Source organism: Aquarana catesbeiana, linkage group LG02 (assembly GCF_042186555.1).
Source record: "Aquarana catesbeiana isolate 2022-GZ linkage group LG02, ASM4218655v1, whole genome shotgun sequence".
NCBI classification, from domain to species: Eukaryota; Metazoa; Chordata; class Amphibia; order Anura; family Ranidae; genus Aquarana; species Aquarana catesbeiana.
The window spans coordinates 328,882,383-328,906,902 of NC_133325.1; the positions used below are offsets into that span (position 1 = coordinate 328,882,383).

General features: G+C 44.2%; 1 protein-coding gene across 2 annotated transcripts in view; it reads right to left on the reverse strand.

Annotated features, from left to right (window-relative positions):
• The window catches only part of TAB3 (TGF-beta activated kinase 1 (MAP3K7) binding protein 3), a 109,807-nt gene that overhangs the window by 52,210 nt on the left and 33,077 nt on the right, over positions 1-24,520 (reverse strand). Inside the window, exon 2 of one of the 2 annotated variants that reach the window (XM_073614838.1) lies at positions 7,644-7,764. In XM_073614838.1, coding sequence (XP_073470939.1) covers positions 7,644-7,676 — 33 coding nt within the window. In that variant the 5' untranslated portion in view covers positions 7,677-7,764. Of the gene's footprint in view, positions 1-7,574; positions 7,765-24,520 lie in introns of both variants that reach the window. The other variant, XM_073614836.1, reaches the window with a different exon arrangement.

Genomic DNA, 24,520 nt, shown 5'->3' on the forward strand with positions numbered 1-24,520 from the left:
CAAGACAAAACAGGGTGGGAATCCGCCTGTCCTGAAAGACTCTCAGAAAAGGAGTTACCGGTAAGTCTCTCAGCTTTTCTCTAAGCGTCTTCCAGGACAGCCCATTATATGATAAGCCAGAACTTACCAGTCTAGGGAGGGACAACTGCCTGAAGGACCTTAAGACCAAACACCTGCTCCTGAGCAGATAGGAGATCCAGGCGATAATGTTTAATGAAGGGCGAAAAACTGGACCATGTGACAGCCCTGCAAATTTGTTCCGGTGAGGCTCCAGTCCTCACAGCCCAAGACGCAGACAAGGCTCTTGTTGAGTGCGCAGTGACAAAAGGCGGAGGAACTTCCCTAATTTTGTAAGTTTCAGAAATAGCTTGCTTTATCCATCTAGCCAAGGTGGCTTTAGATGCACTCTTTCCCCTGTGTGCTTCTGAAAAGAGGACAAACAAGGCATCTGTGTTGCGAAAGGTCTTGGTGACCTCAAGGTAGACAAGAAGAATCTTCTCACGTCTAAAAAAATAGGATTTTTGACTTACCGTAAAATCCGTTTCTCTGAGTTCATTGACAGACACAGCCTTCTTTATTCAGAACCATAGCTTTTTTATCGCCTCCGTAGGAGTAGGACCAAGCAGAACAAAAACAAAACACCTGGCTATGCCCATGCGCTGCCCTCAGTCAGTATATAACCCCCTCCCTGCTCTAGGTATTCAGTTTTTTCTGCCTAGTCAGGTGTAAAGACCTAGTTCCCTTCAGGGATCTCTAGTCCTGGGAATTTTTGTTGTTTATTTTCTGTTCTCCTGGATTTTTTTCCGGTGAGATCTACAATCAACTGCCAGGCTGGGCGACGGGCTGGACACTTGATCCAGTGGTCACCCCAGTCTGGCCAGCGAATGCGTTCAGACCGCAGCTACGCGCTAGGTCAGCCGCGGCATAGCCCCACTGGACAGGGGCTGGCCCTGTGAGTTAAACATCTCGCGAGATTGCATACGACCGGGTCTCGGCCTGTGTCGCAGCATTCCTCATGGCCGACAGCCGCCCCCCCCCACCCACTTCGGTGGCGAGGAGAATCTGTCCGGGAGCGTTATCCGCGCATTTTGCTGGAGCGGTAAGTAGGGGGTCCCCTCCTCTCCTTCCCTGGAGTGTGGCGCGGGTACTCCCTGGGGTAGTTGGTCCTTCTGGGGTTCTCCCCTGTGATGGGCCTCGGTCTGTGCCCCCTAAGATGGGCCACGGTTGACATCCCCTATGTGGACCTTGGGCAGGGAGGGGTCCCGGTTGGTGGGGTAGCGCTGAGGCATATGCGTAGCATATATCACCCCTGCCCTCCTCTATCTCGAACAATCCTATCTGACTCTGCCATCATTGACGTGGCCCACCCTGCAGGGTGGTGGCCACGCTCCCTATCCTGTCAGGGAGTGAGGATGACTGCAGAAGTGCATGAAGGGGCGCTGGTTGTCGCATTTATTACATCTGTGTAGGAACCTTTCAAGATGGGGGATGCAGCCGTGCCTGCGTCGGAGGGCTGGTACTCCTTTGGATAAGCCGTCTTGCACGGCGAAAGCATTCCCTTCTGCCTCTTATTTTGACAAATTTGTCCATGAAGACTGGGAGTGTCCAAAGTGCCTTTTGTGTTTCCAAAAACGCTTGCTGTAAGGTACCCCTTTGGGGAGTCCCTCCTTCAGAAGTGGATTGCTCCACCAGTAGGCTGCTCAAGGTAACCGTGGTTCCAATAGAGGAATCTCTGGTTTCTAAGGGTCCAGTTGACATACCTGGAGGGGGAGCAGAATCCCCCTGCCTTTGCTGCATTGATGGACCTGTTGGTCTAGGAGCTGCAGTTTGTCCACTATGCCTCTTGGCCGCAGTTCCCCTGGTTGTTGAGTCTCTGTTTCCTTAGTGGTGTTATGCACTTAGACATTTTCTTTCTTGGTCGCCCTTTGGCGAACTACAAAAGGTTGGCAGTATAATTTCCTGGGATCTGTGGAATGTACTGGCCACTTTAGGAAGAAATCCTGGATCAGTTTTCAAAACAACCCGATCGTCAAAAATTGTGAGGAAAGGCTCCATTACTGATAGGGCCTGTAACTCACTTACCCTACGAGCTGAGGTAATTGCCACAAGAAAAATTGTTTTTAAGGTAAGTAACTTAACTGAAATATCCTCTAGGGGCTCAAAAGGGAATTCTACCAGAGTTTGCAGCACCAGGGACAGGTCCCAGGTTGGACAACTTCTAACCACTACTGGCCTGGACCTAGAAAATGATTTGAAGAATCTAGCTATAGTGGGATTTTCCAAGAGAGAAAATTTGAGAAAAACACTTATACTTAAGGTACAATAGCTTCCGCCTGTACCTTTAAGGTACCAACTGAAAGACCTTTGTCGACACCCGCTTGAAAAAAATCCAAAATTGAAGGAACATCACAAGTTAATCTTTGATTTTCAGATAACCATGAGTTAAATTTCTTCCAAACCTTGGACTATATGGCTCTAGTGACTGGTTTTCTGCAATTTACCGGAGTCTTGACCGCTTTGTCAGAGAACACCCGGGCACTTAGTATCTTTTCTTCAGATACCAGGCTGTCAAGCTTAAAAGGAAACCACCTGTGGGTGCGACACTGGACTAGAGGTCGACCGATATGGGTTTTTCTCTGGCCGATGCCGATGCCGATATTTAGAAATCGCGGTGGCCGATGGCCGATATGTGATGCCGATTTTTTTGGGCTGATATATTTGGCCGATTTTTTTTTTCCTTTCTTTTTTCCCTTCATCTCATAAAATCTAACAGTTAGACCCCTTTCACACTGGGGCGTTTTTCAGGCGCTTTTGGGCTAAAAATAGCACCTGTAAAGTGCCTGTAAAACGGCTCCCCTGCAGTCTCAGTGTGAGATCCCGAGTGCTTTCACACTGAGGCGATGCGCTGGCAGGATGTAAAAAAAAGTCCTGCAAACGGCATCTTTGGAGCGGTGTATACTGCTGCTCCACCACTCCTGCCCATTGAAATGAATGCGCACTGCTGCCGAAGCGCCTGCAAAGCGTTTTGGCAGCGGCGCTTCAGGGGCGCATTTAACCCCTTCCTCGGCCGCTAGCTGGGTTATAAGCGCCCCGCTAGCAGCCGAATAGGGCCTCTAAAATGACGGTAAAGCGCCGCTAAAACTAGCAGCGTTTTACCATCAACGCCTGCCCGCTCCAGTGTGAAAGCAACCTTAAGTAATACAGAAATTTTTTTTCATTTAAACATTAAACAAAACAAACCTTCAATCAGTTCACTTGTATGTATAATTTAGATTAAAAACCTAAAAAAAAAAAAAAAAAAAAAAAAAAAAACCTATCTTAAATAATAAATACACAAAAACAGGTAATCAAAACTTTTGGACGAAAAAAAATGGGCTAACTTTACTGCTTATTTTTTTTTTTTTAATTCATTACTGTATTTTTTTTTTTAATTGCGTTTGAAAGACCGCTGCGCAAATACCGTGTGACATAAAATATTGCAACAATCACCATTTTATTCCCTAGGGTCTCTGCTAAAAAAATATATATAATGTTTGGGGGTTCTAAGTGATTTTCTAGCAGAAAATACAGGATTTTTACTTGTAAGCAACAAGTATCAGAAAAGATTTAGTCTTTAAATGGTTAAACTGAAAACTTCTCCACGGAGTTCAGTCTATTGATAAAAAGAACCTGAAAGAGATACAAATGTATCTTCTTATCAGACTTGGCAGGCTGCCCAGAGGAGGGGAGAATCCTCTCCACAGATAACTTAGGGAAACTTGCATTAACTTCTATTACAGAAGTCATTTGCAAGTCACGGCTGAAGTTATAATCGGCCTTTTTTATCAGCACAATCGGCCGATGCCGATTAAGTAAAAAACGCCAAATATCGGCCGATATATCGGCCGGCCGATATATCGGTCGACCTCTACACTGGACCCTGCGATAATAAGTCTTCTCTCTTCGGAAGACTCAGTGGAGGCTCAGAGACCAGAGTCTGTAACAGGGGAAACCATGGCCTCTTGGGCCAGAAAGGGGCTATTAGAATAAGATCTGTTTTTTCTAGAAGAAACTTCTGGAGGACTTCCAGAATTGGCCTGATCGGCGGGAAGGCGTAAGAGGCTGAATGGCCACAGATTCGCCAGAGCATCAATCCCCAATGATCGACCCGCTGGATTCAGAGAAAAGAACTTCTCTGCCTTGTGATTGTTCTGATCTGTGAACCGGTCCGCTTCAGGAGATACCCATCTGTTTGTGAGACCTGCAAAGATTTCGGGATGGAGGGACCAATTGTCTCAACATACCTGGCAGCGGCTGAGATAATCTGCCAGACAGATTTGTAAGGAAGACTTTTCTTTGTTTATTAACCAGCCTAGAGAGACTGAAGGAAGTCCTATACAGTCTGGAGATCTGCTAAAAACTTTTGGTATGACTCCGCCACCACTAGGAGGTTGTCCAGGTAAGGGATAATAGTTAAAGCCTTTAACCTTAGCGGAGCCAGTGCCTCCCGCAACACCTTTGTAAAAACGCGTGGGCCTGAGAACAGACTGAAGGGGAGGGCTTGAAATTTAAAGTGCCGAATCTCTGTTCCCATCTTGACCGCTAGTCTTAAGAATCTTTGGAAGGCTGGATGGATAGGGATGTGCAGATAGGCATCCCTCAAATCCAAAGTGGCCATGAAGCAGTTTGGGTAAAGCAGGTTTTTGACTGATAACACCGTCTCCATACGAAACTGTACACATTGGTCACTAGGTCCAGGATGAATGGACTTGAGGGGACTGCTGCCCACTGTGGAAGAAAAGCCCTCAATCTTCCTCCCATTGGGAGACACGAGTCACTGTGGCTTGGCGGGTTGTTAGGGAGGGTTAAAACAAGACGCCCCCTCCTCTACCTCTGTCCAATGCTTTTTGGGCCTATTGTCCCTTTCTCTAGGACCTTGCTGCCTACTTTGGCCACAAAATTTTTTTCTGGCTGTCGGCTTTTTCTTATTCTCAGGAAAGGCCTTTTTTTCTATTGGCCATGCGTTCCAGCGCCTCTTGCAGACCTGGGCCAAATAGATGATCGCCTGTTAAGGTAAGAACACATAGGCGCAACTTTGAGGCAGCGTCGCCTGACCAGGTTTTAAGCCGTAGGCTTCTTCTGGCCGAATTCACTAAGGCCGGGGTCCTAGCTGCCATTCTTACCGACTCTGTGGAAGAATCAGCCAAAAACCCCAAGGCAGGAAAGAGGAGAAGGAAAGATTTCAGAATCTGCTCCATACTTCTAAATTTCTGGCTGCACAAGTGGAGGCCAGAACTGATTTAAGATTCCCAACAGCTGAGTCCCAGGCTCTGTGAAAAAGGATATCTCCTCTTTTATCCATCAGATCCCTAAGCATGCCCATATCGTCAAACGTTAGGTCCAAGTTTTTTGGAACTTTTGAAAGAGGCGCGTCTAACTTAGGATTTTTGTTCCATGGCTGCGCTGTGTCCTCTTCAAATGGAAACCTTGTTTTTAGGTTACCGGAAAAGAAAGGTTTTCTCTCTGGATTTTCCCATTCCAGCTTGATAGTATCAAGAAGGGAACTACGCATGGAAAAAACTCTAGCCTTTTTCTTAAGCAAACCTTTGTACATAAGATCATGTTTAGACAATTGTACCTTCTTCTCTTCTATATCAAATGTCGTATAGATAGTCTTTGGTAAGTCATCTACATCTTCCAATAATAACTTATACCTCGAGCCCCTTGCGGATTCTCTATCCCTGGGCCCTGTATCTGACCCTGATTCTTCCAGAGAAGAATGGGCAGATCCGGCTTCAGCCTCAGAGTCTTCACTCTCCACACTCTGCTGTGGAGCGCTAGGACAGGCTGAAATCCTAGCTGGAGAAGGACCCTCTGAGGGGACTTGAAACCTGTCAATTAGAGTTTTAAATGAACTAAACGTAGACGTAAGCTCATCTCAAACAGAAGTCAGCATTTTCTGACAGGAGAAAACTGAGTCATCCTTAACTAGGCTGTCTATACAGGTGCGGCAAACTGCTTTGCTCCATGAGGAGCTCAATTTGTTTCCACAAACTGCACATTTCCTTTTTGGTGCATGCACTTGGGCCTTGTCCTGAGTCTTGACCTGCAAGAGAACAAATGACCCCAATAAATTTTACGCCACAAACTCCATACCATGTGCAGGAGAAAAGGAAAATATGCCCCCTCCCTACTGGTTACAAGTGGGAGAACACTCACGGGATGTGCAAGGAAGTCGAATACACTTCAGGCTTACCTGTGAGGTGCTGGTGTTAGGGCCTGCTTCCACTGCCTGTGCAATGTATCGCAGAGGAGTCCATCCTGCCCCTGTAGTTGTCCGCAGCCTCTGCTGGGTTTCACTAGTTTTTAAAACCACCAGCCTCCCAGTTCGTGCCATTCAGGGACCGGAACTAGCGTCTCCGGCGCCCGCTGATGACAATCACATGCCCCGGAAGTGACCCCGCCGCGTACTTCCTGTGGGCCAGCTTGAAACGAAAGTTTCGCCCCTCCACTTTGCTTCCTCTCTTCCACTGCACACTCCAGCCAGGCTGTTTGTCAGGGAAAACAAGCCTACTGCCGCCATGCGGCTCACGGGCAGGAGCTCGGATGAACACCGTGGTGCTGGCATTCACCATGCACTGAGAAGAAGGGACAGCAGTCACAAACCTACTCCCCCGGTGGATGTGCCACTCTGGGACCTAAGATGAAGGTAGGAATACCACTCCATCACCACAGGAGCCACGCTCATGAGACTTAGGGGAACCAGTTCCAGGAAACATGTTACACACACACACCCGTCCAGAGGAAACACTAATACTGACATGGGGCCTGGAGGACCGCCCTTCTATCTGGTGGGGGTTAACGTGTTTCTTGTCCTGGTAGGAGGAGCCCTGGGTCTTATGGGCTGTCCTGGAAGACGTTTAGAGAAAACAAATTTATATTGATCCTGGTCTACACGGTTTCAGAATACTTTTTTTTTTATCTGAGAAAATATATATATATATATATATATATATATATATATATATATATATATATATATATATATATATATATATATATATATATATATACACACACACATATATATATATATACACACATATATATATACACACACATATATATATACACACACACACACACACACACACAAAGTTGACCCAGCTCAGCTTCTGGGACCCATTGCCTCTTCCGCTCAGGCTGGACCTTGGTAAAAAATTACCAAAGCTGGGGAATCTCTAGTTATAAGATTCAAGAAAAACAAGCACATTTACTGTGCAGAGAACACATTTCATGCTTAATTGAGAATTAATTTGTGTGAATTATATATTAGTAGTTCTATCATTATCCTAATATTGCATACGAGAATATAATTCCGCACATGCTGTTACCTCATTTTCAACCACTGACCAGACAAGAGTGCCAGAAATGATTTTGTTTTTAGAAGAAGATATTGTTTTGTTTAGCTAGCAAGTAGGAAAAGGGGCTAAAGTTTGTTAGGCATTTTTTTTTTAAGGTACAAGGAGCTAGAGCTATGACTAGATAGGTAAAGCAAACAACACACATAATTAGTTTGTCACTCTAGCACATACCTGCATCATGCACTGAGATACCACTTCCAGTGGAATCTCAGGGAAGCGTTGCTGAAGATCATTTAATACCTGGATGTCAAGCTGTTGACTGCTTTGCGCCATCTCCACATGGATGCAGGACTACGTTGTAATAGGAGGGGACTCACAATGCCCTCCAGTGGTTGTGATCTTCTGATCCTTCCTGCATTTTCTGCATAAAAACACATTAACATTTAATTGGTTAAAAACAGGACATTTCTGAGTATACGTTTAGTCACTTATTAAGATAAAATCAGTATACATAACTTCGCTGCAGGCGATCCGACCCAATCTCCAGCAGTGGAAGCGCTAATCCCATGCTGAGCTGTCAGCCGTAGCTTTACTGTGTGGGCGGGTGCAGAGGACATGTCCGTCAGCAGAAGCCCCATAGTAACTCTATGGGTGACGTCACTTCCCATCCATTTCACAACTGTTGGACATGTACTCAGCAGAGCTTCCGCCGCTGGAGATTTGGTTGCAATGCCTGCAAAAAAGGTATGCAATACTGATTTTATCTTTACAGGGCTAGATAGTAAAGTGTTAGAATGTTGGTGGCTATAGATACAGGGATTTTAGTTTTAGCATGGACTTCCACTTTAATGAAAACGATGGGAAAGTGGATTAAAGGGGTTGTAAACCCTCGTGTTTTTTCACCTTAATGCATCCTTTGCATTAAGGTGAAAAAACACCTGGCAGCGACCAACTTACTTACCTGAGCCCTGGAATTTTACACGCAGGAGACACGCTCTTCCTCTGCCCGGGGTTCTCGGCTCTTGATTGGATAGATTGATAGCAGCGCAGCCATTGGCTCCCGCTGCTGTCAATCAAATCCAATAACGCTGGCGTTGGGGGGCGGGGCCGAGTCCAGCATTCGTGTCTATGGATGCAAATGCTGGACTTGGGAGCGCGCACACAAGGTAACCCCCCGGGAGAGTGCTTCTCCTAGGGGGTTATCTGATGCAGGGAGGAGCTGGCGAGGGACCCCAGAAGAGGATGTCCGATGCTACTCTGTGCAAAATGAGGTGCACAGTGGAGGTAAGTATGATAGGTTATAAAAAAAAAAAAAAAAAGCCTTTACAAGCACTTTAATTACTCCACTGAAAAAAAAATACAGTAAATAGAAAAGCCAACTGCTTTTATGTGTAGATCAACGGAAAGACTGCATAACGTCAGATAAAGTAAACATACACCAAAAAAATTTAATTGAAAAGTGTTTGTCAACCCTGATCAGTCACAATTATCCCCTCCCTTGCCTCTTTTAGTTTTAAAACTTTATTTAGGCGACATACTTTGTAATGCAATGGCTGTCAACCTTTCGGACCTCGTGGACTACTAAACTCATAATTTTGAATCCCGCGGAACAACATGAATTTTACATGCCTTAGACACTCAATGCGCCGGCTCACTGCTCCCCTCCCTCCGCACTCTGCATCACACTGCTGCCTTACAGACTCATCATTGGATTTCCCCTCAGCATCCAGTAGAGCTGCACGATTCTGGCCAAAATGAGTATCACGATTTTTTTGCTTATGATAAAAAGATCACGATTCTCGCGACGTAAAATCTTTCACATTATAAAAAAAAAAAAAAAAAAAAAAAAAAAAAAAAAAAAAGGGGCTAACTTTACTGGTTAGATTTTTTTTTTTTAATTCATTAAAAGTAATTTTTTCCAAACAATTGCATTTGAAAGACCGCAGCGCAAATACAGTGTGACATAAAATATTGCAACACCCACCATTTTATTCTCTAGGGTGTCTACTAAAAAATATATATGTTTGGGGGTTCTAAGTAATTTTCTAGAAAAAAAAAATTATTTTAACTTGAAACCAACAAATGTCAGAAAAAGGTTTAGTGTTTAAGCGATTAAACTTTTTTCACTTACACAGTAAGTCTATTCCATTGACAAATTGTTACAATGTTTTTACTTAAGTTCAACTGAAAGAATGTTTTGTTTCTTGGCAGACTGCCTGGTTTTTCTCTTCCTTTCTTTTGAGGGCTGTGGCTTCAGAAGAGCAGAGAGAATTCTTTGCATAGAAAGAATTGTGAAACACTTTAGTCAAGATCGCAAATACGATTCTTGACAATTAATTGTGCAGCTCTAGCATCCAGCAATGTGCTCAAGCTTCCCCCTCCCCCCCACAGTCTGATCGGTGCTGCCATTGGAAGTCCCCTCGTTCTCTATCTCCTTCTCTGCACTACTCCCAGGACCTACCTCTGAGTTCACAGGAGCCGAAGCTACAGAGAAGACATCGGGTATCAATGCACGCTGACAGTACTAATTGTCAGCAAACATTGAGAACGCTGCTGGAAACTACATTGAGTGGTATACATCCGCCACAATTTTGATTTGCGGCAGAACCCCCTTTGAACCCCCGCTGGTTGGTGACCGCTGCTCTAATGCTCAATAACTTGTAAAGGGATGCAGACATGCAACTTTTTATTTTGTTACAATTCTGAGAAAACACAATTATACATTGAATCCTGACATTTCCATTCAGCAATCAAAGAAAGCACATCAGGACGTATGCCCAAATTCTTAAAATTAAAGAAACTAAAAAAAAAAAAAATTACAAAATCAAAAATACACATATTTATAGTATCTTCAAAGCTATTCCCTCTGTTCCCAACAAAATGTAAAGCAGAATTAAACTCTTAATCAAGATTAAACTTTTTTTAATCCTTATGCTACGGTCATTAGTAAATAGATAGGAAGTTATATTATATTTTGTTTTAACCTTTTTTATCTACATTACTTCCTGGGTTCTAGTTTGGGCCAAAATGTCATATATCCCATGAGTCTTCTTGGGCATTTTTTCTTTCTTTCATCTGGACAAGGAGAGCAAAGGTTTTCTCAGATAAGCACATCCTCCTGTCTGCATGCCTGTTCAAGGACCGATGGATTACAGGAAGTAAATTCTACATGAATCATCTGCCCTTACTCAAGATGGCCACAGCTAGAAATACTAGAGGGGTGATTACTCAACAAAATAAAGCATAGAGACATGGATGGGTGGGTGAGTTTGCTCTAAATATTAAAAATGAAGTAAATAGTTTGTGGTGCTCATATATAATTTAGTTCTGCTTTAAACTAGTCTTTAAAATTAAAATACTTGAATTTATATTATATCCAAACCAGTTACAGTTTTAGATTTGTTCCTCATTGTATTTTTCCAGCCTAATCATGGTAGTTGTGCAAGTTTGATACAGGCTCCAGTGATGCTACTTAAATGGGCGTATTTAAAACTAAAAAAAATATAGCTGTTCGTCCATCAAAACTGCATGTAAATTTGTTCTGTGCAAATAGGACGAAGTCGAATGATTGCAGGCTATAATTTTTGAAGAAATTCTGGTGGCACCCTGTGTATCGGTCCCACCCACTCCATCTCCTAACTGGCATAGAATGCATGAAGGTAAAAAACCTTGTGCCTGCCTTTACAACCACTTTAATTTGCAGGGATTTCCTCTCACTTCCTGTTTGGCTATGGGACAGGAAGTGAAAGTACATCTCCCCAAGAGGACAAAAATAAACCTTACAGGGGTTTTATCCCTCCATTACTGTATCCAAAAAGAAAAAAAAATGTTCTGCTTGGTAAAAACTAAGAACATTTTTTTTCTTCCGTCTGGAGAGAAGACCTCTTTTCTTCTAGGACACTAGGCAAAAAAAGAAGGCATGCTGGGAGTAGGAGGGGTTATTTTGGGCTGTCCTTGTAGCTTTAATTTTGACAATGTTCAATCTCCTAAAGACAGAAGCATAGTCCAATGTACCTGAATACTCATCCCATGTCCTATAATGAATGGCTACTAAAATGTAATTTTCAAAATGCTAGTTTGAATCTTACAGGTGCCTGTGAGACACTTCTTAGTGTTTATATGTACAGATGTTTTGTGAGTCAGCAAAGAGCCTCCTGCATCAATACCCGAAGTTCAAGGATCAACAGATCGCCATCAAGAGACAAAATCAATTATAGTTTATGAAACTTTTTTTTTATTTGCACCAACATCCAAATTTTCAGAACCAGCCACTTGGATCTTGAAGAAGGGGGTACACCGTGAAAGCTCAGACATTACGTAGTTGTTTTTGTTCCAAATGCAATAAAATGGCTACAATCACCTCAACAAAAGGGAGTAAGGTGCCTAAAGCCAGCCATACTGTTCGAATACTGGCCAGTTCAGCAGGAACTGGCTTAGATTCGAACCATGTATGGGCAAGCTGAATGTACCCAAGTCGATCAACTTGGGTATAACCAGCCTGTCAAATTTTACATGCGATTATTGCTGGCAGCTATTATAGCCGCTAGCAATAATCAATGTTCATCTCCCGGGGGCAGGGGACAGCTTCACAATAGCTCCATGGGAGAACACAATGGCTCCACACTGACTGTGTTGATAGGGGGAATGGAGAGAATTTCTTTCGTGGTTGCAGAAAATAAATTTGTCCAGTCTTTGACTGGCCCAAGTAAAAAAAAAAAAAACCTGAAAACGTACTCTTTGTATGCATTTCAACTGCAAGTATGTTTAACCACTTGCCACCCGCCATATAGCAAAATGACGTCGGCAAAGCGGTTGCTAAATCCTGACATCATATCACATGGTCAGTATAACAAGTTGCTGCACGCCTCCGGGGGCTCACATCGCGGCGATCGTTGTTGCGTGTCAGTCTGACACACCGCAACTCCGATCTAGGTAAAGAGTCTCTCTGATGGAGACTCTTTACCACGTGATGAGCCATGTCCAATCACGGTTGATTACGATGTAAACAGGAAGAGCCTTTTTTTGGCTTTTCCTCACATCTGACAGGCACGAGTAGAGGAGAGGCGATTGGCTGCTCCTTGACAGGGGAGTCTGTGCTGACAGCACAGCCCCCCTCGGATGCCCACCCAGGACCACCAGGGATGCCACCAGGGATGGCCACCACTGATGACCACCAGGTATGGCATCCCTGGTGGCCATGGGTGGCAATGTGTGCCCACCAGCAATACCTGCCAGTGCCTCCTAATCAGTGATGTTGTCCATCAGTGCCACCTATGAGTGCCTCCTCATCAGTGCTGCCTCATCAGTGCCCGGCAGCGAAGGAGAAAATGTACTTGTTTACAGAATTTTTTTTTTTTCAAATTTGTTTAGCAAAAAATAAAAACCACAGAGGTGATCAAATACAAATACCACCAAAAGAAAGCTCTATTTGTGGGAAGAAAATGATAAAAAATGTGTTTGGGTACAGCGTTGCATGACTGCACAATTGTCATTTAAACAGCGACAGCGCTGAAAACTGAAAATTGGCTTGGGCAGGAAGGGGGGGGGGGGGGGGAGTGCCCTGTATTAAAGTGGTTAAATGAGCAAAAAACAAGACAATAATCTAAAAACTCATGCTCACATACAATAGTAATGTCTTTATTCCCTGTTCAGATTGCCAATTAAAATCATCTTCCAATAGCAGTGATCAAAACATGAAAGTGGCAGGGTCGGTTCACACAGGGCTGACTTGTCAGGCGACTTAGCCGCCTGACAAGTCTCGTTCCATTCTGCACTATGGAACCGTTCTAATAGGAACGACTCAAGTCGCTCCGACTTAGAAAAACGTTCCTGTACTACTTTTGGGGCGACTTCAGGCGACTTGCATTGACTTCTATACAGAAGTCATTTTGCAAGCCGCCGCTGAAGTCGTGTGCTGGTCGCCTAAGGCAGTCGTGCTGCAAGTCATGCTGCCCCTGTGTGAACCGGCTCACAGATGTATTGTTTTGTTACCTTTATTTGATTGTTTATGCATCACACCAAATTCATTAAAGCAGCACTTGCACCAAAATACATGGTCCTCATAGTTGGCAGTTCTCCACATCTATGTTATAATAAAAGAAAATCGCTTAACCATTTAAGAAAAATATGTCAGTTTGTTACTATATGGATATCACTTTGTCCTTTTAATCTCTGTATTTCCTCTGTGAGCATCTTAAATGTCACAAGGCTTTTTACAGTGTGATGGAATGTGTCCTCTCTAGGACTAAGAAATCTCAAGTAACACATTCCTTTATCTACAAATAGCGATTGGCACCCCTAAATAAATAAAGCAATGAAGGGAGAAGAAAAGTGATAACGATTATTCAGCAATAGCCATAACGGAGCAAATTTGAAATTACTAGATGTAGTAGTAAATTTTAAATGGAAAATAAAATGGTTTGGGGCTTTTTTTCCCATCAGTTTCTATACTTTTAAACTGAAGTAATTTGTATACATTTAAAGAGACCCTGTCCTACAACTATTCCAAGAAAAATCTTACCATAAGATTATAAAAGTGTATAAAAGTGCCCGCACTGCAAGGGTTATCTGCTTGTTTTGTCCAGGGGAGAGGAGAAAAAGTTTTACTTACCTGATCCTCCGCATCCCACAGCAGGAGGTGCTCCACCAATTAAAGAGTGGACTGTCCCTCACCATCCTCATGTCCCAGGCAGGGTTTTAGACTCTGCCTGCATTGGTCTTGATGACGTCAGGACCCTAAACTGGTAGAATGTGGGAGTGCAGAAGCTGTGGGGAGGAAAGGATGATCGGGTAAGTAAATCTCCTTTTAGGTTCTCCAATGCATAATGGATCAATTTTCCCCTGCAATGCAGGCACAGCCCAACTGCAATGGATAATTTGTTATTTTTCACAGAGTTGGTATGCATTTACCTGTAAAAGGCTCCCTTGTTTAGACATCCAAAAAGAGCTGAGACTGCTACATCTTGGATATGTCAGAAGCCTCAGAGCTGTCACTCAACTGACACTCCTTGACAACATAAAAAGTTAGGGCCCTTTCACATGGGTGGACCCTCCAGTCTCCTCTATGGAGCGGCAGGTGTCAAAGGACATATGTCCGTTCACGCCCGCCGACATCTGATCTAGTTTCCCCATCTGTCTGATGGATTGGATGGAAGTCAGGTATAAAACGGACAGGCATTTAATTTACATCTGACCGCCCATAGAGGAAAGCGGGCCGTGTCTGTTTGCGATCTGCATAAGCGGAGCGGACACAGACCAGCCATCTGCTTCTCAGCAGGCAGATTCCCCGCTGAGCAGAAAGTTTCCAACGGAGCCTGCCCCATGTCTAAATTGCCTTATGGCCTCAAGATTTGATATGGATTCTCGTAGAAGAAAACCTACTGCTGAAAATAGCTAGCCTTCTTAAAGACAGATTAAAGTGTTACTAAACCCACAACAGTAAAATCAGCCTGTATATGCAGCAAAGCATGCTTGTTATACTCACTGTGGAACCTAAGGGGCTAATCCTGTGCATTGCGTAAAAAGGCTGTTTGATCCGGTTCTTCTCTGATCCTCTTCTTCCGCTGTCCCTAATCCAACTGCTGACAGAACAGAGCCCTAGGAGGCACTCTACACATGCTCAGTTTGGTGTGTTTTTTTTTTTTTTTTTTTTGGGAGGGTACATGTAATCAGCACAGGGCCAATAAGCACTATCCAGAGAGGATCAGGGGTCATGCAGCCACCTAATACAGTCAGAGGAGAATGAAAACTCCTCCTACAAGCTTAAACCAGTGCTTGGCTGGACACTGACAGAAGTCATAAGACTGCTAAACACTGCTGATTAGAAAAGTTATTTAGCAGTTTATATTTACTAAAATAATTGCATTTCCATGTTCTGTGCACTGATATAGTGAATGCAGAGTCCTGGGTTTAGTAACGCAAAAGTTTGAAAAAAAACTTGGACTCCCTGACTGAGCTACTTGCAACCATCTGAGTAGGCTTGACATAAGATGGCTGGGACTGGGACCGAAGAGGGGCAGCTTTATATTTATACCCTCCCCTTTCCTTCTTTTTCTTTCAATTGGCTTTGTTGTTCATCTCTCCTCTTGACTTTTCTTTTTTTTAAGGTTTTTACTGCTTTAAGCCAGTATCGAGCACTACATGACAGAGGTCTAAATAGAGGATGCTATGCTTTGCCATAATAGTGGTAACCAAGGATTTGACTAGGTCCAATAGGTATTGAACAGAGAACTATGGTTAATATCAGCCTCAATGCGCCTTTTCTCTTTTAGGATGCGTAAATGCAAATGTGCTTTTATGGCGAGTATTCACTTGTGTTTAGTTGCATTCCGGATGGGGCATGCTACCCTCCGGTCTTCAAGAAATGCTTTAGGTTCTGTTTTTTTATGGAAATAATGCAAGCTGGCTTGTTTATGAAAAATTGCTCTTTATTATTATTATTATTATTATTATTATTATTATTATTATTATTAAAGATATTGCAACAGAAAACCTATTGTTGCAAGGTAAAAAAGCTAATATACTAAAAACAGAACTATGTTAATTCCCTGGTTCTCCTGGAGCTTCATGATTGATTACTTCCAAAAGTTAGCTCCTTATGGAGACTCCCTTCACATCTACATAAAGGATGAATCCTTTAAAAGGGGATGTAAAGGCAGAATGTCTATCTTAATGCATTCTATGCATCAAGATAAAAAAAAGTGTTGTGTGCAGCCCCCCCTAATACTTACCTAAGCCCCCTCTCTACCCAGTCATGTCCACGAGTGCCTCAACCATCTGGGACTCACTCCTGATTGGCTGAGACAGCAGCTGCACCACTGGCTCCCACTGCTATCAATCATACTCAGCCAATCAGGAGGTGAGGGGAAGGGCCAAAAGGCAGCTTTGTGTCTAAATGGATGCACAGAGCTGCAGCTCGGCTGCTGCCATAGTAAGTGGCTTGCTGTGGGGGCACTCAGCAAGAGGGAGGGACCAGGAGCTCCAGCCAGGGACCCGAGAAGAGGAGGATCTGGGCTGCCCTGTGCAAAACCATTGCACAGACCAGGGAAGTATAACATGTTTGTTATATTAATAGAAAGGAAAACTAGACTTTACAATCACTTTAAGACCAACCTCAAATTGTGTGGGTTTGATTACGACTATCACAACTCTATTTATAAAACAGATTATATTCCCTAGCGGGAAACAGGCAAATCACTCTTGCAGGGCAGAAAGGCTTTTACTACAGTTCAGAGACAAACTGTCCTATGCAGTTATTTAGAAGCTAGCAACAAGGCAATAGAAACTTATTGCAAGACAAGCAGCATATGAGAGGCCTAAATTGTCCAAACAGGCTAAGGGTCAATATTTATAAACTTGGTAAAAAGCGAGATGGCTACTTCCCAGACTTGTTCGTAGACAATGCCCCACTCACCATATTACTCAAATATTTGACATTCAGGGATCAATAAAACACATGCCATCTGCTATTGCTTTTGTATTTGCTTATTATACTCAGATAGCCAAGCTTATATTCTGACCAGGGGGGAACATCTCAACAGCCTGAACCTTCCTAAGCTACAACAGCATCTAGGTTTTGTTTTTATATAGAAAAAAATGAAGAAGTATCTCTAGCTAAATTGCAAAAGCTATCTACATCCCTCAAAATCCTTTGGACTAGATGGGAGTCTAATGAACTTTAGTTCTACTGGTAGAGGTGGGACCACCCTTGAAGTCCCTCTACAATCATCATTCAGATGACCAAATCTGATGGCAAAAATCACTTAGGACCAGGTCCTCGACAGCCAAGCTGGTAAAGCCAGGGAATGAGAATCAGGGTGGAAGACCAGTCCCCGTGAAAGAACGTTCAGATGATCCAGGAGGGCCCATGGAGAGTCTGCCAGGAGTTTGAAAATGTCTGAGCAGGACAGCTTCCCAGACCAATTCAATATGTTAAGGGTCACCAGAATGCACTGTCCTTTGGTGGAGGCAAGAAAGGAACCTCAGAGGAGGCAAGGCATAGATCAGGCTGAACTGATCTCACCGAGCCACTAGAGTCTTTACAGCGAAAGCCAAAGGATCCCTGGTGGTCCACAACAAATCTCCTCCTCATCCCTACCTGTGACACAGACCTCAAGATATACTTCGGAGTGCAGGCTTTGACAGCCGAGGAAGGCTGCCTGACAATTTTTCACGTGTGGGATATGCAAAATGGACAAAACTGGAGCTTGAAGTTCTGCCCAAGCAAGAGTCAGTCCGCTGCTCTTTGTGCAAATTCTGCTACCTCCTTGATGGTTGATGTAAGCCACAGCCATGGCATTATCCAACTGAATCCCGATCAAATGACCTTGCAACTGAAAGGGCAATCAAACTGTCCTGAGCTCCTGAATGTTGTTTAGTAGCAGAGCTTCCTTTGATGACCATGTATCCTAAACTAAGAGAGCACCAGACTCCTCCCCAGCCTGACAGGCTGGTGGCCATCAAGACACCTTTGAAATCAATTGGAGTTACAGCAGTGAACTGACCATCCATCACTTTAGGGCAAGCTTGATTTTGCTGAACAGGTAAACCTGGAGAGAAACGGAGTCTCACCCTGGCAGAACATTGATTTACAACAGCCTGCAACCGAGCAAAAAGGTGAATGGTTGGGTGGCTCCGGACTGCAATATCCAAATGCAAGAGACGTGTGGAGAGATTTAAATTTTTCTAGGGGAAGGAAGACCCTGGCCAGGACATATCTAGGACTAGGCCCAGATATCTAAGCAATGAGTTAGATCTAGCACGGGCTTCTTATGGTTCAGGATCAATCTGAAGTGCCCAGAACCTGCATCTTCCATTGGACTTTGTCAGACAGACTGCATTGACTGTTCTCTAAGGATCGGAAAGGGAATTCCCTGGACTCAGAGCAGGATCAAAACAGGGGCCAGCACATTGGTGAAGATTTGATGCAGTGGACAGATTCAAAGGGAAGGGCAACAAACTTAAGTTTAAATAGCTGACCTCAGGATCTGTGACCTATACACAATGAACACTAATCCCACCAATGGGCCACAGAAAAAAAAAAGTGCAATAAAACAGTGTATAGTGCAAAAAAAAAAAAGTTTGCTCTATCAGTTTGCTATAGTGGCGTTTGTTCTCTTATCTCGATCTTAAGTGCCACAGCTCTGCTCCGCAGTCATTGGTTGATGCCCCCCTTACTATGTTAAGGGGCACTCTGCTGGGCACATGTTATGTCACTCTGCTGGGCACATGTTATGTCACTCTGCGGGGCACATGTTATGTCACTCTGCTGGCCACATGTTATGTCACTCTGCTGGCCACATGTTATGTTAAGGGGCACTCTGCTGGCCACATGTTATGTTAAGGGGCACTCTGCTGGCCACATGTTATGTTAAGGGGCACTCTGCTGGCCACATGTTACGTTAAGGGGCACTCTGCTGGCCACATGTTACGTTAAGGGGCACTCTGCTGGCCACATGTTACGTTAAGGGGCACTCTGCTGGCCACATGTTACGTTAAGGGGCACTCTGCTGGCCACATGTTACGTTAAGGGGCACTCTGCTGGCCACATGTTACGTTAAGGGGCACTCTGCTGGCCACATGTTACGTTAAGGGGCACTCTGCTGGCCACATGTTACGTTAAGGGGCACTCTGCTGGCCACATGTTACGTTAAGGGGCACTCTGCTGGCCACATGTTACGTTAAGGGGCACTCTGCTGGCCACATGTTACGTTAAGGGGCACTCTGCTGGCCACATGTTACGTTAAGGGGCACTCTGCTGGCCACATGTTACGTTAAGGGGCACTCTGCTGGCCACATGTTACGTTAAGGGGCACTCTGCTGGCCACATGTTACGTTAAGGGGCACTCTGCTGGCCACATGTTACGTTAAGGGGCACTCTGCTGGCCACATGTTACGTTAAGGGGCACTCTGCTGGCCACATGTTACGTTAAGGGGCACTCTGCTGGCCACATGTTACGTTAAGGGGCACTCTGCTGGCCACATGTTACGTTAAGGGGCACTCTGCTGGGCACATGTTACGTTAAGGGGCACTCTGCTGGGCACATGTTACGTTAAGGGGCACTCTGCTGGGCACATGTTACGTTAAGGGGCACTCTGCTGGGCACATGTTACGTTAAGGGGCACTCTGCTGGGCACATGTTACGTTAAGGGGCACTCTGCTGGCCACATGTTACGTTAAGGGGCACTCTGCTGGCCACATGTTACGTTAAGGGGCACTCTGCTGGGCACATGTTACGTTAAGGGGCACTCTGCTGGGCACATGTTACGTTAAGGGGCACTCTGCTGGGCACATGTTACGTTAAGGGGCACTCTGCTGGGCACATGTTACGTTAAGGGGCACTCTGCTGGGCACATGTTACGTTAAGGGGCACTCTGCTGGGCACATGTTACGTTAAGGGGCACTCTGCTGGGCACATGTTACGTTAAGGGGCACTCTGCTGGGCACATGTTACGTTAAGGGGCACTCTGCTGGGCACATGTTACGTTAAGGGGCACTCTGCTGGGCACATGTTACGTTAAGGGGCACTCTGCTGGGCACATGTTACGTTAAGGGGCACTCTGCTGGGCACATGTTACGTTAAGGGGCACTCTGCTGGGCACATGTTACGTTAAGGGGCACTCTGCTGGGCACATGTTACGTTAAGGGGCACTCTGCTGGGCACATGTTACGTTAAGGGGCACTCTGCTGGGCACATGTTACGTTAAGGGGCACTCTGCTGGGCACATGTTACGTTAAGGGGCACTCTGCTGGGCACATGTTACGTTAAGGGGCACTCTGCTGGGCACATGTTATGTTAAGGGGCACTCTGCTGGGCACATGTTATGTTAAGGGGCACTCTGCTGGGCACATGTTATGTTAAGGGGCACTCTGCTGGGCACATGTTATGTTAAGGGGCACTCTGCTGGGCACATGTTATGTTAAGGGGCACTCTGCTGGGCACATGTTATGTTAAGGGGCACTCTGCTGGGCACATGTTATGTTAAGGGGCACTCTGCTGGGCACATGTTATGTTAAGGGGCACTCTGCTGGGCACATGTTATGTTAAGGGGCACTCTGCTGGGCACATGTTATGTTAAGGGGCACTCTGCTGGGCACATGTTATGTTAAGGGGCACTCTGCTGGGCACATGTTATGTTAAGGGGCACTCTGCTGGGCACATGTTATGTTAAGGGGCACTCTGCTGGGCACATGTTATGTTAAGGGGCACTCTGCTGGGCACATGTTATGTTAAGGGGCACTCTGCTGGGCACATGTTATGTTAAGGGGCACTCTGCTGGGCACATGTTATGTTAAGGGGCACTCTGCTGGGCACATGTTATGTTAAGGGGCACTCTGCTGGGCACATGTTATGTTAAGGGGCACTCTGCTGGGCACATGTTATGTTAAGGGGCACTCTGCTGGGCACATGTTATGTTAAGGGGCACATGTTATGTTAAGGGGCACTCTGATGGGCACATGTTATGTTAAGGGGCACTCTGATGGGCACATGTTATGTTAAGGGGCACTCTGATATGTCCATCGGAGTGCCCCTTAACATAAAATAAGTGGCATGCTGATGGTCACATTTTATGTTAAGGGGGCACACTGATGGGCACATATGCTAGTGGGGGCACCTGATGTAAGGTGGCACTGTGATGGGCACACCTGATGTGATGGGGACACCTGATGTAAAGGGGCACGTTGATGACAGCACCTAATGTAAGGGGGCGCAATGATGGGAGAAACCAGAGGGGGCCTTCTAATGAAGAAACCTATTGTAAGGAGGCACTCTGACGGGGACATTTGATATAAGAGTGTACCCTGACGGTGGCAACCGATTTATGGGGGCACCCAATGTAATAATTTACTCTGGTAGGGACACCTGATGTAAGGGGGAACACTATTGGGGGCATTCACATTTACAGAAAATTACCAGAATGTGTGGAGAAAATGCTAAGAAAAATCGGCAGAAAACATGAAAAAAAAAGGTAAGTAGATGCGTGCAATATTTCATGGCACAGACATGTGATTCGGACCTCAGTTGGAATCAAATTTTAGGGGCCGGACCTCCTTGAATTTCAATTCACTACCTCTGGTTGATATATTCACTTAGCGCCGCTATTTACCTGTTAGAGTTCTTATAAGTGAATTTTATTGAAACTTAAAATGTTGCATGTCCACTGCAAGATGCAGGCAATCTTGATGTGCAGGAAAGATAGGAATGTCCAGTTAGACGTCTTTAGCGTTCCCAAAGTCTCCTGGGTGTACTATAAGAATGATCATCGACCAGACAGATACCATACAGAACTTTTGCACTCAAAGGAAACTGCGGAGGGGCTTTAGATCTAGAATGGGATGAACCCCCCCATTTGCCCTGGGGACTGTGAAAATACTAAAATAAAAACCCAGTAACCAGTCTGGTTCTAGAAGAGGGACAGTGTCCCTTTGAAGTAGAAGTTGCTCCAGGACAACAAGAAGGTCTGTCTGCCATTGGGGAGATGTAGGCAAGTTTGAAAGCATGCAGGCAGAGAATGAAAATCCAGTTTGTAACCCCTGGACATGATGTCCTGGACTCAAGCATCGGAAAAACACTGGGATTAGACAGCTGTGAAGGTTGACAGATGCCGCCCCCCCCCCCCCCCCCCCCCCCACCTTAAATAAGTGGAAGTGCACCTTCATTGAGGGGAAATAAAGACAGACAATCAGTATGAGGCCAATCGCCTTACAACACAGGCTGAAGCAGCGGGTGTATAGAGATCTTGTGGAACAGGCCTCTCTAAGGAGCACATACTTTTGGCAAGGTCAATGAAGGTGGCTCTATTTTTTTAGCTGCTACTTTGTCAACAAGAATAGAAATAATGTCCTTGAACTTTCACTGAATACCCATCGACAGGTCCTCTTCTTGTAGAGAGGAGAACTGGATGTGGCACCATCCTCCTGTTTCTCATCAAAGAGCTTGAGGGCAGGCAGACTCTAGAGAGGAGGATGAAGGGCTTGTAGTCCCGTAAATGTAACCCAAAAAAGTATCTTATTTTGGGTTCCATTAAAGACAAGGATTGGAGAAAGTAAGCACTAATACCCAGGCTGCATTCTTCAGAGTGACACATTGGGAGCTACCATAGCAAACTCTCTGAGCACTAGTCTCTGTCTCCCTCCAAAAAAACATCAGTGAGTGCTGCATCTCTGTTGTTTCAATTTTCCCAAAAATTCAGACATAGTTGCAGCAAATTCCTCTCTAAATAAATAGGAGAAAGAGGCAGATTAGCAGAGAAAGCTCCAAGAAGATTGCAGATTGTAACAGTCCAGACTGACGCTTATTGGAAGTGTTTGAGCACAACAGTGTATGTAAATATCAGCCACTCCAGTAGTGTTTGGTATCTTTTTCTTTAATAGAGTTTCTAATTATATAGACAACTTTAGGACAGTACAGAAATAGCAACTGTAGTACAATAAAGTCTAAAGTTGCTTGGCTGCCATGATAGTATTGCTGGTTGATCCGAACTGACAAGTGCGTTTAACAGTTTAAGGTTATAATATTACTTACTGAAAGCAATGTAATAGTGTACAAGTTTCTAACTGTGATAAAGTAGCCATTTCTACATTTTGCAAATCTGTTACATTCATAATTTCCTATGTTACCCTGAGAAACATGAAAATTTGATGACACTGAAAGCATTCACAAATAACCATATTAAATATTAAACACTTTCTACATGAGAAAAAAAAAAGCACATGAGAGCAAAAAGCTGCACATTAGTTATAAGGCCTGTAGTTCACTTAATAACACACCCTTCCCACCATTGTTTTACAAACAAGCAGAACCAGGAAGTATTCCCTTACACTATATTTGTCCCACAGCCTGAAAAAGGCACATGCTATAGTGTTTATCTCCTGCAGGTTCAGGACTATAATCCTTAGCATGTATGCCAGGGTACTGTGTAGATTCATTAGTTATACTGCCAGATATCAAAGCAATAACTAATCATGAACACAGAATTTAAGACTAGGTGCACATCTTTGCAGGCGCAGGAGTAAAATCGCACACATACTTGCATACAGCAGCAAAAAAAACCTGCTGCTTTTAAAGAAATTATTTTTAATTAATTCTTAATGGCACCCACCTATACACTAAAAAAAACACGGTGCTTATTTGCACATGGGGAAAACACATGGTGCTTTGTGCAGCCTCCTTTTAAAATGGTTCAGGGACCTACAGGAAACACAGGTACAGCAGCCCATCCAAATAAATGAGCTGTTGTGTCTGTACAAGCTCAGCGAACAGACGCTTAGAACAAACGTTCGTGGAAGAGAACAGGCAGTATGTAAAAGCCCTGTCATGAACCAAAAAAAACATTTTAGAGAAGTTTTTTTAAACATACTAAAATAAAAAAAAAAAAAAAAAAACTGAAAGATTAACAAACTTACTATATAATCTAATTTTAAGATTGATCACCAACATCCCCTTTTAACCCCTTCTCTCTGAAGACTGCAATGTATTTTCTGCAGTCTCTTCTCTCTCTTGTGGCAATAAAACACAGCTATGAAAACGTTATATTTAGAATGCAACTCTAGCCAATTTTTTTTTTCAGTTTTGGATGCAGAAGGCTCCATGTCCCATTAGGGAAATTTCCCTTCACTTCCTGTCCTGCTGACATTTTCACTGCACTAGAAACTAGGGAAAATCCCTAATGGGAACACTTACAGCAATAAACAGATAGCAAAAAATGCCTCTAACCGAGAAAAAAAAGAAAAAAAATTCACTGCCATTGTGTGCCTATTAATAGAAATTTTCCCTCACTTTCTGTCCAAGTGACATTTTACTTTGCAATATCTTTACTGAACACATGGATTAAACAATGAAGGTCACTGATGGAAAAAAAAATAAAAAAATATGAGAGTCCCTAGGATAATAATTTTTAATCAATTCAGATGTTGGTTTGACCTGCTCTGCTGTACCTGTCCTTTGATATTTCAGAATGATTTGAAAAGCAGGCTAGTTCCTGAAGTCAGAGTAGAATGGGCTGAAAAGGATTGCTTAACCACTTGCCTACTGGGCACTTTTACCCCCTTCCTGCCCAGACCAATTTTCAGCTTTTAGCGTTGTCACACTTTGAATGACAATTGAACTACTGTACCCGTGACATTTTTATAACTTTTTTTCACACAAATAGAGCTTTCTTTTGGGGGTATTTAATTA